Source organism: Capricornis sumatraensis, chromosome 1 (assembly GCF_032405125.1).
Source record: "Capricornis sumatraensis isolate serow.1 chromosome 1, serow.2, whole genome shotgun sequence".
In the NCBI taxonomy this organism is placed as follows: domain Eukaryota; kingdom Metazoa; phylum Chordata; class Mammalia; order Artiodactyla; family Bovidae; genus Capricornis; species Capricornis sumatraensis.
This window is the reverse complement of record NC_091069.1, coordinates 241,433,130-241,447,114: the sequence shown is the minus strand read 5'-3', so window position 1 is coordinate 241,447,114 and position 13,985 is coordinate 241,433,130. Positions and strand designations below refer to the sequence as shown.

The following is a 13,985-nucleotide window of genomic DNA, read 5'->3' as shown; positions in this document are numbered from 1 at the left end:
AATCTTGGGCTACCCCAATGCCTGCTTTGGGGGGCTCCAGCCAGCTGCTTAGCCAGGGGCAGGTCACAGCCCCTCCTGGAAGCTCCAACTCCTAGTCAGCAAAAGGAGAGCATCTCTAAGTTGTGTCCTCCCTGGAAACATTTTCATCCCATCTGTACTAGTTATCTGTTGCTGTGTGAAAAACCCACGAAGTGGATCAAAACAATATATATTTATTATATCACACTCTCCTGGGGCAGGAGTCTGGGCACAGCTTTCCTGGATCCTCTGGTTGGAGTCTCACAAGGTTACAATCACAGTATTGACTGGGCTACATTTCTTTCTGGAGCTCGGGTGCTCTTCAAGACTCCCATCTGTGGTGGTTGATAGAATTCAGTTCCTCGTGGCTGGAGGACTGAGTCTCCATTTTTGGGGGAGCTCCGGCCAGGGTCTGCTTTTCCTCTAGAGGAAACACCCACAGTTCCTTGCCGTAGGACCCCTCACTACCCTCTCCCCACATGGAAGCTCACTCCTTCAAGGCCAGCAGAGGGGTCTTTCAGAGCTACAATCATGGGAGTGATAGCTGTCATCCCTGCCATACGCCATTGGCTAGAAGCAAGTGTTGGGTTCCTTCTGATTCAAGGGACTACACAAGGGTGACTCATTTAGGGTCGCCTTAGATCCTTATCTGCCAAACCATCTCACATTCCTGAAGACGCCCCCTCTCCTCTTGACTTAGCCTCCGCCTCCTCTCCTGCAGCGGTGTCAGTGGCTGGGCACCTGCAACAGAATCTCACAGGTCTCTCTGTTAGAGGCTGTGACTACATCACCATACATTTCCCACAGCATTGCCAGCCCTCCGGCTGAGGCGGACATACAAGCAGACACTGCCATCTGGGCCAGACCTCTGGTTTAGATGTCCCTTTAGCTGCACAATAGAGGAAGGAGCCAAGCTGTTCTGGCCCAGCCTCTGGAGTTCTGCCCTCTTCTGACGCAGGTGGGAGACAACAGGGTGGGTGGGCTAGGTGGGCACCTTCCCAGCCCTGCATGTCACACTCTGACGTGGGCAGCAGCCTGCAGTGCTCCGGCTGGATGTGGGGGAGTGATGGATTAGAATCAGGGGAGAATTTCCGGATGCTGGTGCTGCAAGTAGGATCTGTTAATATCCCAAAATAAGCGGCTGATCTGAGAGTGGCTTTTCTATTTCCCCAAAAAGAAACCCTTCTCAGAAACGCTCTTAACACAAAGAACAGAACCAAACAATCTCCTGAATCCAATGCCTGACCCCACTTGCAGCCGCCCAGTCTGGGAACCGCAGTGTCCTAGTGGGGAAGAGACTTGTGGAGGCACCGGTATGTTCAAGGAAGCCTGGAGTCGCAGCACTGGTGCAGTGAGCTGCCGAATGCTTCCCTCGTCCCCCGGGACAAGGTGAGAGCCCTTCTCTCCACCCCTGCTCTGCCTGGTGAGGGGTCATCAGCCTCCTCACAGCAGCGGGTCCCGACCTCCTACCCCATCCTCCACCTGAATACGGAATTGGTCCCATCATTCCTGTGCCCAACAGGAATCAGTGTCTCCATGGGATCCTTTAGTTCTCTTTGGTCAGGACATCAGGGTGGACAGCACCACTGCCTAGAGCCTACACCAGCCGAGCTTCCCCAAGGCCACAGCGTGAGGTGGCCAGAAGCCCCGTGACGGTGGCGCTCCGGCATCTGTGTCTGGTGGGGGGCCTCCCCTCAGAGCCTCCATGGCCTTCTCTTTCTGGCACCCCTGATGCTCCCATTTTCCTCCCCTGCCTCCACCCCTCACTGGATGAGGAAATACACAAGAAACGCGTGTTCTGAATAATTCACTTGATTCTCTCCATCTGTGTGATGACTGTTCCCCACTCACCAACGTGGTCAGCACAGAACATTTTCTCTACCTCTCTCTCCGTTGCCCCCTCCCCCAGAGGGACCTGTCCCCTGTGTGGAGGTCACACTTGCAGTTCTGCAGTCCCAAGCCAGGGGTGTGTCTCCTGGTCCCACCTCCACCCTGGGGAGGAGGGCAAAGGGGCTACGGAGCAGGGTTTTGCACAGGTCAAAGCCAGGCTGAGCTGCTTGCTGCCAACTTCCAGGTTGTTTTTTTCTGGGCCAGCAACCTGCGCAGGGGTGACACCGCTGGTGAGCACCAGTTGAGGGCACAGGTCTCCCTATTCACTCTGACCTCACAGATGGTGAATGTGGCCCTGCCCACTGAAACGTGCAGTGACCACTGCTGCTGCTGTTGCTAAGTCGCTTCAGTTGTGTCTGACTCCGTGCGACCCCATAGATGGCAGCCCACCAGGCTCCCCCGTCCCTGGGATTTTCCAGGCAAGAACACTGGAGTGGGTTGCCATTACCTTCTCCAATGCATGAAACTGAAAAGTCAAAGTGAAGTCTCTCAGTCGTGTCCGACTCTTAGCGACCTCATGGACTGCAGCCTCCCAGGCTCCTCCGCCTGTGGGATTTTCCAGGCAAGAGTACTGCAGTGAGTTGCCGTTGCCTTCTCCAATGCATGAAAGTGAAAAGTGAAAGTGAAGTCCCTCAGTCATGTCCAACTCTTAGCGACTCGATGAACTGAAGCCTACCAGGCTCCTCTGTCCATGGGATTTTCCAGGCAAAAGAGTACTGGAGTGGGGTGCCATTGCCTTCTCTGGTAGTGACCACTGATGACTTCCAATTAGGATATTCTCCCGACACAGCTACACTGACAAACGAATACCCAGGTGGGGCTCAATAACCTCCAGGGCCAGAAGACAGGAGGGGCAGGGAGCCGAGGTTACCAGGGCTTTGGAGGGTGGCATTTCAGGCCTTGAGAACAGACTATGAGACCATGACCTGGCCCGTGGGTGGGGGATGGGTTCAGGATGGCAGGACCTTTCCTCCACGCTGGCTCCCTGGCTCCCACCTTTGCTTTTTGTGCAGCCCACTCAAGACCCGGTTTCTGTTGCCCAGGTGGGGAGGGAGGCTCTTCTCCACACAGGCATCCCTCCAGTCCTCAGGGATCCCTGAGATTGCTGGGGAGCTGGAAGCCACAGAGAGGAACAAGAGGAATCCATGGAAGAAAGCAAAAGAGGGAGTCAGGTGTCTGCTGGATGGGAAGCCCAGCAAGGGAGGCAGAAACAGGAGGCTACAAGAGGGCTGGGGCATGCACACACCCAGCAGCAGCTTCTCACCAGGTGGTGAATCCTGCCCTGAGCAGGATGGGAAGAGCCTGGAAGGGCAGCCAGCAGTCCAGGGTTACCCAGGGGATGTAGGGGCCGAAGGATTGAGGAGCTTAAGGCAGCCAGTTTGGGTACATCTGAGGACAGTGTGCTCTTGCAGAGAAGGACAAAACCCCCTCCTCCCCATCCCTTCATTGTTACCAAGTCCTCACTCAACAGAGACACAATGAAGAAAATATACATCCCCAGCAGAGCTGAACTTGAGGCCTGAAAGAAAGCTCAAGTTGACACCTGTCACAAGCCCTTCTCCAAATTCCATCCTCTGAATGTTCCCAGTGGCCTGGTTCAGGACACCTGCTTGCAACCAGATCATATCTTTGTCTTTTAACCTATAGACACACCCTTCCTTGGTTGAAGCCCCCCAGTGTATTCTGGCTACCTGTGGGAAAGGCTCAGACCCTGGCATGTGGCCTGACCCTGCTTCCCCAGGTAGAACTCCTCCCACCACGTTCCCCCAACCACACCAGAGCCCAGCCACGTGAAGCACACCCAATTCCCTGGAAGACCCATGCCCATCACAGGCCTTGGCCTTGGCAGAGCCGGGCCCTCTCATGATGAGCCAAGAGGCTCATGATGCCTCCTCTCACCTGCCAGTGAATTCCTGCTCACTGTATACCACCTCTTCCAGGAAGCCTTCCCTGAGTCCCCTGCAGACCACACCCACAGGCTTGCTTGTGTACTTAATATTCCCATCAACACTGGCTGAGGCTTACGACCCACTTACCTTGGGTCAAGCACTATTCCACTCACAGGGCAGAACCTCTGGCCTGCAGTCCCCGGGCCATGTCCTTAGGGAAGGACAGTAGCAGTAAAGTTGAGGTACTTAGCCTGTGAACACCTGTGGGGCCAGGAGGTTCAGGGTGAGTTTGCCTGGCTTCCTGCCAGGCTGGAAAGCAGGGAAAACACTACCTTGGGGTTTTCAGGGCCCTTGGGGTCCTTCCGAGCTTGGCGGTAGCAGCTTGTCGGCCTCGCACGCTGTTGCCTCCGCCTCTCAGGGCCTCACTTCCCCCCCTCTATAAAATGGGGTGGGCAACTCTACCTGTCAGATCAGGGATGTGTGAGAGAGAGAGTCTATCAGTGACTCTCCAAGCCTTGAATCCTTACTTCTCTCCCGCTTACACATCTGCAAGGGGGGATCACCATTACCATTCATTAACAAAATGAATGAATTAACAAAATGACCTCCTCTGGAGCATTCAGCATCGCCATGTACTGATGCAGTCAGTACATCATGAAAGTCATGAAGACGCTACTGTCTTGGGGAGGAAAATGAGCACAGGGGGTCCTGTTCCATCCGAACACCCAGACAGAAAGGGCCAGGCTGGGGTGGAAGCCCCCAGCTTGAAAGGACAGCGCTGGTGATGGGGCTGGAGTAGGAGCCAGGACTGGGTCAATAAGCCTGACTGGTCTGTGGTGGACACTGCATACCCCTTTTGGCTCTGGGCCTTTCCAAGCCATCCCTGCTTACCACTTGCCCACCTGCCTGTAGAAGGAAGTGTCCTGGAGTAGGCATACCTGGGAGCTGTCCTCATCATGGGTCCTCTGTATGGAATAAATGCCTCCCAGCAGGAAGGGCAAGACAGCTCCATCCCTGTTGCCTGGCAACCTGAGCCAAACACATCATCAGCAGGGATGAACCACAGCAGCCTGAGGGCACAGCAGGGAGGGCTGGGCCCTGATGGGTGGGCCTAGAGTGCCGGCCAAGAGAAGAGGTGGCAGACCGGAGTGGACCCTGCACTGGAGCCCAGGGCAGCTGCACGGGAGACAGTTGGCAGAGGCCCTGATCCCATGTCTTCATCCTTGCAGCCCCTCTATCCTGTGCTGTGTCCAGACTGGGAGTGTTACTGGCTTGGCATCCTACTCTAAGCTGGTGCTGAATAAAGAACCACTTCCTTGCTAGAGTGGCCTGGAGAAGGCGATGGCACCCCACTCCAGTACTCTTGCCTGGAAAATCCCATGGGCAGAGAAGCCTGGTGGGCTGCAGTCCATGGGGTCGCGAAGAGTCAGAGATGACTGAGCGACTTCACTTTCTCTTTTCACTTTCATGCACTGAAGAAGGAAATGGCAACCCACTCCAGTTTCTTGCCTGGAGAATCCCAGGGACGGCGGAGCCTGGTGGGCTGCCACCTATGGGGCTGCACAGAGTCGGACACGACTGAAGCGACTTAGCAGCAGTAGAGTTCCATTGGCCCCAGTGATCACCAGGTCTTCTAGCCTCCAGGGGGATATTGCAAAAGCCAGAGATGGGCTGGGGCTAATCCAACCACATGGCCAGCTGATGGCAGGCACCGGACAGAATCAGGGTCTCCAGAGCCCTGGTATCTCCAGGCCTATGAGGGAGGAGGAAGCCAGAGGAAGAGTTACCCCCAGAGCTGGTGGGAACCAGCTTCTCAGAGTGACTGGTTCTTCCCTCCTGTGTTATTAGTTCTCAGCTAGAACTTGGGGAATATTCTTCCTCCAGGGCAGTAAGGCGGACTTAGAGGACTTTAGTGACACCATCCCTATCAGCTCCCTTTAAACAATCCCAGATAAGCAGCTCACACTGTATGAGAACAGAGGGCCTGCTATCCAATCCCAGCTCCATCAGACTCCCTTGAGGAGACCCCGCTTCCTTCCGAGAGCCCTCCTCCCTGCTCGGGGCCTCAGCATTGCTACCAGTCTGGGGGGATTAAAGGCCACTCCCCACCCCCGCACCGCAGCTCTGCCTCAGCAAAGAGCCTGGCGCGTGATTCCCCAGGAGGCATTTACTGTGGACTCCGTTTGTACACAACCTCAGTGTTCTTCAGTATCCCCACCCCCTTCAAGCCTGGGCCTCTCTTTGAGGCACAAGGCCCGACAGTTCACGGCTTCTCATGGTGACCTGGGTTTGGATTTCCAACCTGCCACATAAGCAGGGAGTCGCTGGGCGTGACCAGCTCTCTCAGAGCCTTTGCAAAACAGGATGAATCCCATGTCTACGGCTCCCTGTGGGGAGCCTTGAGCACACTGGGTTTTTCCCAAATGCCACTTGGGTTAACTGGGGGAGGGCACAGGAATCCGGGAGGGTCAACTCCATTTTGTCAGGAAGGGCTGGCTGGGTCTGGACACCACCTTCCCTTCTTCTCCAAGCCCCTAGAATAACGGATCCTTCCCCGGCAAGGCGACCAGGCCACCCCCCCCGCCACCCCCTCCACCCCACCCCCACCCCGCTGAAGATCCTCTGCCAGTTCCCGACCACCCTTGGGAGAAAGTCCTAGCTCCTGGCCAAATCAGTCTCTGTGACCTGCCCTCACCTCCTCTCCAGCCACAGGGAAACTGAGTCAGTCTGCGACCCCCCTAATACTGGAAACCTCTTGCTCCAGGGAAACCCGTGAGGGCAAGAAGCCCCACCCCAGTGCCCAGGCCCTGGAGGAAAGCTGAGGTCTGCAGCACAGAACGCACCCAAGGGAAGTCCCCTCATGCACCTGCCCACTGCACCCAGCTCCTGCTGGGGTTCCCGGCTGGCATGCTTTTCAAGCATTTTATAGGCGTAACCTTTACTTTAAAGGCTCCATCCTCCCCTCAGGAGTGAGGAATAATCTGCTTTCTCCTGCACCCTGGTCTGTCCTCTGATTATGTCACCCCCTAGGAACGACTGCTACCCGGTCCAGGACGTGTGGTTGAGCCACCTAGGCTCCCACCAGCCTTGTTACCAAGAGCCCAAAATAAATATACCTTTCTATTAAAAATAAATCATTTTACTAAAATAATAATGTATCATGGTAGTGAAAATTTACTTTTCAAAATGATCTCACTTAGTTCAAGGCCAAAGTTACCGAAATAATAAAGGGAATTGGAAATGTCAAGTTCAGTATTAGAAGCTCTCTTAGGAGTCCTCAGGCATTAGGAACCTTCATTCTTCCCTGCCCTGTTCCAGGAAGCAGAAACTGGCTTTCTCAGCCTCACAGTCCCCTCAGGGCTTAAGTGCCTAGCCCTGCCTACGGCCTGATTTCCTGGCAGCCTGTCTTTCGGGATCTAACAAAAGCTGGCCATCTCAGGGTGCATGGGGTACTTCTCCCTGGCAACCTCCGCCATCTTCTCTGTAGTGAGAAATAGAAAATGATGACAGACACACGGACAGTTGAAGAAATGCCCAGCACAGCAGTCCACTCCCGACGTTTATGAATTCTGCAGTTCGACCTAACCTTTCCTCACCTTCTGCAACGCGGCTGTCCATCTGTTTCTCTAAATTATTTACGCTGAGACCAGACAGCCCTACACATTCAATGGCTCATTCATTCCGCAACAGTGGAAGACACGGTGGGCAAGACAGGGACACTCTGCAGCCTGGATGGGACACAGATGGTACCACCCTCAGGTCTGCCCTGGGCGAACTTGCAATGTCAAGATAACAGCTATAAGGATAACTATTCATGGGCTAATTTTAGGGATGTAATAAGTAACAAAAGGACAATGAGGTTGTTATATTTTAATGGTATTCATTATAATTTGCAGGCTACAAATGATAATGATAATCAGACCATGTAATTATCGTTACACCTGTACCACCAAAACCAGTTCTCACAGTTTCTTGTTTCTCTTCTGGCTGGTTCTTGAGCATTTATCATCAGCACTGAGGAGATCGCTTTTTTCTTATGCCAGAAAGAAGAAGAAAGCACACACTAAGTTGTATCTGACTCTTGCAACCCTACAGACTGTAGCCTGCCAGGCTCCTCTGTCCATGGGATTGTCTAGGCAAGAATATTGGAGTGGGTTGCCATTTCCTTCTCTAGGGAATCTTCCTGACCCAGGAATTGAACCCAGGGCTCCAGCATAGCTGGATTCTTTACCAGATTCTTTACCCACTGAGCTACACAGGAAGCTGTTTCTTATGCTGAGTACAGGTTAACTCTTGTCTTGGTGTCTGTCTGTGTGTGTCTGACCTCATATACCCAGTTGTTTAAACAAATAAAGCAAAGTTTCTGGGTCTGTATCCAACGTCCAAGGTTCCCTCTCTTACCCAGCCACTAAGGCAGGGAGAAAACTTGGTAAGAGAAAAAGCAGGACCAAGCAGCTGAGGAACGGAGTCTCCTGGTGACTCAAACTGGATCTCACAGAAAGCTGGATGCGTCCCTTCTGCCCCATCTCTGGGGGCCTTGCTGCTCTCTCACAGTTCTTCAGAGATGGTGGTAGCGATAGGGGCGCCCTAAGAAATTCAGGTTCCATAAGATGAAGGGTGAGTTGAGCACAACCAAGGATAAATGAGCCAATCTTCTATGAAAGATTCAAGTGCTGTGGATAAAAATCCTCTGGCTTGACAAAGTGGCAGGTGTCAGGAGGAAGAACCTTATTTCAAAGCCGCCTTGACTCCTTTCACTTTCAATGTACTGATGGGCCACCAGCAAATCCCACACAGCAAAGATCTCTCATCATTTTCAAATGAGATATTTAGTAAGTACAAACCTCCTGCAGTTGGACAGGTGGGAAAGGTGACTAGATCTTAGGTGCTGAAATTTGTTCTTAAGCGGCTTAAAATGAAGGTAGGGTTTTGGTACCTAAAAAAAGTTAGTAAACATTTTAAAATCCTAAATAATCAACACAACAGAGGTCCCGGGGCAGCATATGATTGTTTTTTAAAAAAATGTTCAAAAAAGCAAAGCTCTGCCATGGCAAGTGCCCAGCGGGTCTGGGAGGAGCAAACCTCTGGGGTTAGGCAGAGTCACCAGGCCAGTGGCGGGCTTCTGGGGTGGCTGTGGCAGTGTGCATGGTGGGAAGGCAGGGGTCCAGAGTGGGCCCGGCCATGGGCAGGGAGGGAGCCAGCAGTGAGGACTGGGATGAAAGTGGATGGACAGCTTCTTCCTTCTCAGCAGTAGCAAGCCTGAGGGTCACCTTCAGCCTCCTGCTCCCCACCCCACACACTTCTACAAAGTGGGGAGAAGAATGAACAAAGCTTCCTAGAGAGGGTGGGCCCCTTGTGAGACCTGCTCCCTGCGCTCAGCCTAGCACACTGCCTGTGGAAGCATCTCCTCCTCTTCTCCTCTGCAGCCTTTAGAAAGCACCGTGGTCACCTGTCCCCTGAAGGTGGGTAGGACACCCTGCTATGTGCTTCCACAGCAGCTGTTCCTCCCTCGTCACGGCTCTCGAAGACCTTTACTGGAATTAATACCCGCAGACATCTGCACTCCCCAGTGGACTATAAGCTCCATGAGGCAGGGATCCACTCAGAGATCTGACTGAATGAATAAATGGATGCTGGGAGGAGGAAGGGAGACGTGGGTGGGGGAGGGAGAGAGGGATGGTTGAGCAAATGACTAAACAACAACGCTGCCTGCAGGGTCACTGTGCGGCACAAGTCCAGGGACACCACTCACTCTGTGTCCAGTGTGTGGATGGCACCTCCAGCAGCGCCTCTGCCAGGGGGTATGGGGGGCACCTAGTCAGAGGGGGCAGCTGGCCTGCTGGCCTCAGCCTGGGGAAGCAGACCAAACTTGGGTCCAGCCGTCTTCCTGCTCTGGCTGGAGGAGTCTCGGGGAAGGGAGATTAGCAGAGGCCAGCGTGCAGCAGATACCGCACACTTCCTCCTCCAGGCCACACACACTTGGAGAAGCCCTGCGTGAAGCCAGAGCCCCCATAGAACGCCAGCAGAACTCAGAAGCAGGGCTGTGTCCCTGAGGCGAGCTCCGTCCTCAGATATCTGCTCATGCCTCCCTTCTCTGGATGCCACCAGGTGCCCAAGTCAGGACTGGTGTGCATCACCCCCTCTCCCCAACCACTGCCACTGGCATGACAGCAAGGCCAGCAGGCTCAGAGAGCCATCTGAGCCCCAAGAGGATTGTTCAGCCTCCCCACTGCAAGGAAACCCTTTATCCTGGGTCTACAACACTCTCTGCACAATCCCTTCCCCTGCCAAGCTGACACTGGCCAGCCCTGTATTCCACAATCCAGGGCAAGCAATCATTCTGTGCCTGGAGCGGGTGCTCTCTCATAGACTAGAGGTATTCTCTCTAGACTGGCTCCTTGAGGTGTCCCAACATAACCTGGTCCCCGGTATATCTCTGAAGGCCCCATGCCCCTGGTATTATCTGGTTCAGGGCACCCTCCTCATCACTGGGCTCCAGGGTGGGCACTCCTCTCTGGGACCCAGCTGTCCTTGCCCACTGGCCTAGAGAGATGCCACCATTATGCCAGGTACAGGAAACAAGAGAAGGCCATAGCCCTCCACTTCCTTCCCCTGGCCCGTTTCCAGGAGGCTCAACTTATACAGACCAGCCCACTGCTGTTCTAGTAGTCTCCGCTGTGCTCAGCAGACCTGAGTTCCCCATGTACAGAAGGGGAGGGACCTCCAACATCACACAGGGAGGGAGACCCAGGGTGTAGGTGATGGCCAGAATTCAGCGGCTCCCTCCACTACACAGGCTGTGGAGGATGTGGGCACAAAGGACCAACATGTGTAAAAGTGCTTGCAAGCAAGATGGAAGTCATGGTTGTGGTGGTAATTTTTCTGTTTTGTCAGGCTCAGGGATGCACATGTCCCCTGCATAACTCGGGGGCCCCAAAGCTCTGTAAAATTGAAGGTAAATAACCCACTAATGACCTAATAAAGTGGGAGGAGTCTTCAGGGCCTTAGAGCTCCCTGCCAGAAAGAATCAATGTGGCTAATGGCAGTGCCTTTTCCCCTAATGACCATGTTCAAAGGGCTCAGAAACCATGATCCCAAACGACTAGCCTGGCATTCCCACCAGGTCACCCAACCCAGCCATAATCCTGGCCAGAGTTTGGTAACCACCACCTCCTAGATTAAAGATTCCCAATTCTTGGCTTTCCCAATTCAAGGTCACCTCATTTCCCAATGGCATGTTAGTGACCGGGAACAGGAGACACGAGTTTCAGTCTCAGAAGTGTTAGCAACTCACAATAGACCTCCGGGTCCACACCCTATCCTTATAAACATGCTGGGCTTCCCTTATAAACATGGGGGCTCACGCTCTGAGGGCTTCAGCTCTTGTTTCTGTGATTTTAGGTACAAAGGTGGTTTGCAGAGCTCATCAGGGGCCTCAGCCCATCAGAGGTTCTGAGGGAACCCAGAGTTTTCACTCAAACACACCAGATGCATTCTCCTCACCAAACCCCTGGTCCTTCACTGAAGCATATTCAGACTTGGAATAAAACTGTGTTTACTGACAACCTCTCAGGGTCCAGCCCTTTGAGAGACACTGAGGAAACATGAAGGGGTAAGAAAACGACCCTCAGGCAACCATCTTACAGAGACAGAAACTAAGGCTCAGAGAGGCTTCGAAATCTCCTCACGGGAACACAGCTAAGAATTCAACTCCCAGGGCTCTAGCACCGGTTGGATTAGCCCTGTAATGTGAAGACCAATCCCTCTACTCCCAAATCCCTTTAGGCACAAGAAAAAGTTAGTTTTGTGAAACTGGAATCTACTAAGATCAGAAACTCAAGAGTCCAGGACACAGGGCTGGCTGGCTGAGTTCATCTTGCTCAGAAATGCCCAGCTTGGGCCTAAAACCCATGTCAGAGCTTGGCCACCTTCTGACACCCTTCTCTGAGCCATCCCTGCATCCCAGCTAATGAGCAGCAGCAGGCAGGCGACTGTCATGTGACCTCCACAACCAATATGTACACACACATCACAGCAGCACCTGGAGCTCACCAGGTCCTCCCAAGGTTGTGTGTGTTGCGGCCGCTTGTACAGACAGGCACTAGACCAGGTGAACCGGACTGGTTTGTAGAGCTAGAGCTGGTGGTCCTGCCTCCAGAGACAGCCTTCTCCCAGAGCAGGTCAGGGCCCAGCCTGTCTCCCCGCAGCCTCAGGTGAGAGGCCTCTGCAGGGATGCTCTGAGAACCACTCCTTCCTACAAGTGTCAGAGGCTCCATGCTCTTCAGTCTGGTTTTCCCTCCTCAGGACTAACCTGGCTTTCAGAGACGCTTTCCCCGGGGGAGCTACCAGACAGCAGGAAAGCCGTTTGTCTCCTCGTCTCCCTGGCCCCTGGCCCGCTGCCACGGTGGCCTCCCCTCCCCCAAGAAGGGCGGTGAGCTGGGAGGTGGGGGTTGGAAGAATCCGCCGAGAACGCTCTTGGGAGGGGTGCTGGGAAGCCAGGCAGGGCGTGTCGCCTGGTCCTTTCTCTGCCCAGTGCCGGGCTTCGCGGCTCTTGGTGCAAGGCGCCCCGGTACCATCCCCCAAATCTGCCCTGCACTGGGGAACCCCTGCTGTCATCGCTCAGACCCCTGAGCCTGAAAGCGGCTAATACACAGCAGCGAAGGGCAACGGGTCTAGAACATTCGGTGCCCAGTCGGACGTAAGTCAGGGGAGATGGGCGCCCTGTTCCCCGACGATCTGCACCTGCTCTTTTCAGAAGAGACAGATGTCGGTCTTCTCCCCGCGGCCGTCTGCCCCAGGGCCTGGACGTGTCTGCAATTACGGTTCCCGTCAGGGGCCCCAGGGAGCCCCTCCGGTGCCGCGGTTTGGGGAGCGGCCAGACGCCAGTGCCGTCTCGTTCTCTGAAGAGGTGCAATCGCCCTCCCTGCGACCCTCATCGGCGCCCCGCCACCTGCGCGGTCGCCCGCAGCCGGTGCCGCAGTGCGAGCGAGCCAGCGAGCCCGGAGCCTTCACGCCCGCGGCCGGCGCCGCCGAGCGAGCCGCCGCCCTCCGGTGTCCCCGGCGAGCCGCACCCCGAGCCCCCACCCCAGATCCCACCCTCACCCCCACCTCTGGCCCCAGCGCCTCGTCGTCCCTTACCCCTGGAGCCTCCCCTGCCGGCCCCTCCGAGCCGGCCACGACCTCCCCATCCCCAAACCTCTTCTCTACCCGGGCACCGAGGGGCCTTTTCGAGCCGAGGTCGGGGTCCCAGTGGGGTGGATGATTTGGCGGCGGGGGAGGGCTCGACTCCAAACCCGGGGAATAAGCGGGGTACTTACCGCTCTGCTCCCCCAGGAAGACCAACTTGAATTTTCTCAGTGGGTTTCCAAAATCTCCCCCTGCGGACATGGTGCTGGCAGCTGGGGCTGGGAGAGGAGGAGGAGAAGCGAAGGAGCAGGGAGGGGAGAGGAGGAGGGCGAGGGGAGGCGGCCGGCGGTGCGGGAGCCGGAGGGGGAAGGGCTGGCTGCGCGCGTCCCTGACTCCCCAGCTGCGTCCCGGCCCCGGCCCTGCGGCTGCGTGTCCGGTGGCGGAGGAGGAGGAGAAAGATAAGGAGGAGGAGGAGGAAGGATGGGGCTGGGCGGCCGCAGGCGGCGCTTGATGCGGCGCGCTCTGGACGCCCGAGGCGCGGCGCAGACTGCGAGGATCGGGCGGAGTGGGGCTCAGGCGCGCGGGGCGGAGGAGCGCTCTCCCGAGCCGCACCAGTCGGCCCCCCTCCCGCCTTGCTTCTCCGCCCGCGCCTGCGCTCTGCGCGCTCCCTAGCCTCTGATGTCATGCGGGGCCCGCGGCGCTGCGGGGCTGAGGGGCGTCAGTCCACCCACCCGGAGCCCGCACTCGGGCGAGAGAGGGTCGCCCAGCCGTTCCTTGAAGAGGCTACCGAATCGGACCCTCTCTCATTGCCCCACTGCGTCTGTCTTCCCCACTCCATCTCTCTTTTGAATGCAGAAAATGACGTGAAATTGTCAAGGGATATTTGTTAATTAAACCTAGATGTTACCCCTTCTTTCTACCCCTGCGACACTGATACACACAGCCCAGCCATCCGAGAAGGTGAAAATGAAAGAAGTCGGGGCGAGGGGCGGGGGGGGGGGGGGGGTGTCGGTGAGCCAGGGTGTGGTGGACCATGTGGGCGCAGACCGGCTCTACTGGCAT

At 55.6% G+C, this 13,985-nt stretch overlaps 1 protein-coding gene across 2 annotated transcripts in view; it reads right to left on the bottom strand.

Annotated features, from left to right (window-relative positions):
• Positions 1–13,434, bottom strand: part of RAB6B (RAB6B, member RAS oncogene family) — a 58,347-nt gene extending 44,913 nt beyond the window's left edge. For both annotated transcript variants that reach the window (XM_068976639.1, XM_068976647.1), the window contains exon 1: positions 13,115–13,434. In XM_068976639.1, the coding sequence (XP_068832740.1) occupies positions 13,115–13,184 (70 nt within the window). In that variant the 5' untranslated portion in view covers positions 13,185–13,434. The remainder of the gene's footprint in view (positions 1–13,114) is intronic.
• Between the last annotated feature and the right edge of the window lie 551 nt (positions 13,435–13,985).